The sequence below is a fragment of the Aptenodytes forsteri genome, unplaced genomic scaffold, assembly GCF_000699145.1.
Source record: "Aptenodytes forsteri isolate BGI_AS27 unplaced genomic scaffold, ASM69914v1 Scaffold847, whole genome shotgun sequence".
In the NCBI taxonomy this organism is placed as follows: domain Eukaryota; kingdom Metazoa; phylum Chordata; class Aves; order Sphenisciformes; family Spheniscidae; genus Aptenodytes; species Aptenodytes forsteri.
The window spans coordinates 3,092-4,043 of NW_008794623.1; the positions used below are offsets into that span (position 1 = coordinate 3,092).

The window sequence follows — 952 nt, forward strand, 5'->3', positions numbered from 1 at the left end:
AGGCTGTGGGGTCTCCCCAAAGGCAGCTCAGCCTGGCTCTGCTGGGGCTGAGACACTGCCCTGGCCCAGCTGGCAGGGGACACGTGCAGGGCAAGGGAACCCTGCAGCCCAGGCTGGGCTTTGAAAGACAAGGTGGCGAGGCAGGCGTTGGATGCAGGCTCATTTTATTGCAAGTACAGGAAAACACCCACTGGAGAAAGACACACAAAGCAGAGGCAGGCAGGCTGTCCCCCCAGGCTTCAAGAGCGGTGTTCCTTCAGGCTTCTCCCAGGAGGTGGCTGTTTCAGGGAGAAGCAAGTGTCCTCTGGGACGATGGTGGAGTTAGACATTTGGCCACTGGCAGGGGCAGGGAAGAGGAGGTGAAACAAATGAAGAAAGAAATGACAAGTGTAATTTATGGAGCTATTCTGACTCCACTGTATTAAGTGGAAGTCTTTGATGCTCTGCACCTTACTCAGGAGCTCAGCTGAGGATCAAGATTGTATTATGCATTTGTCAGTCATTCTTTAGTCAAGGGGTATTTCTGTAGGATTTAGCAGGGCCCGCAGCTGCCATGGCTGTACCTATTGTACCGGTAGGAGTAAGGGCTGCAATAGCTGGAACCATAGGATCTACCGTAGCCATACAGGCCCCTGTAACCCAGGGAGCCCCCATAGCCGTACAGACCCCCACAGCCCAGGGAAGAGCTCCCATATCCATACAGACCTCCATACCCCAGGGAGCCATAGCCCCCATAGCCCCCAAGGACGGGTGCGCCAGAGGATCCCACAACCGAATCCTGGGGGAAAGAGCTGAGGATGGGGCCGGGGAAGGTGACGACGACTGGGGGTGGCTGGATCACAGTCGTGGTGTCAGGGCACTGACGGACACACGGCTCATTCCCACTGTCAGCGATGGGCTGGGGGCGGTTGATGCCACAGGCAGAGGTGGAGCACATGTCGTAGCAAGACAT

General features: G+C 56.5%; 1 protein-coding gene across 1 annotated transcript; it reads right to left on the reverse strand.

The window, feature by feature from the left end:
• Window positions 1-532: 532 nt before the first annotated feature.
• LOC103893963 (scale keratin) lies at window positions 533-952 on the reverse strand. Its single transcript, XM_009273266.1, has one exon. It carries the CDS (start codon window positions 950-952, stop codon window positions 533-535), a length of 420 nt encoding a protein of 139 aa, XP_009271541.1.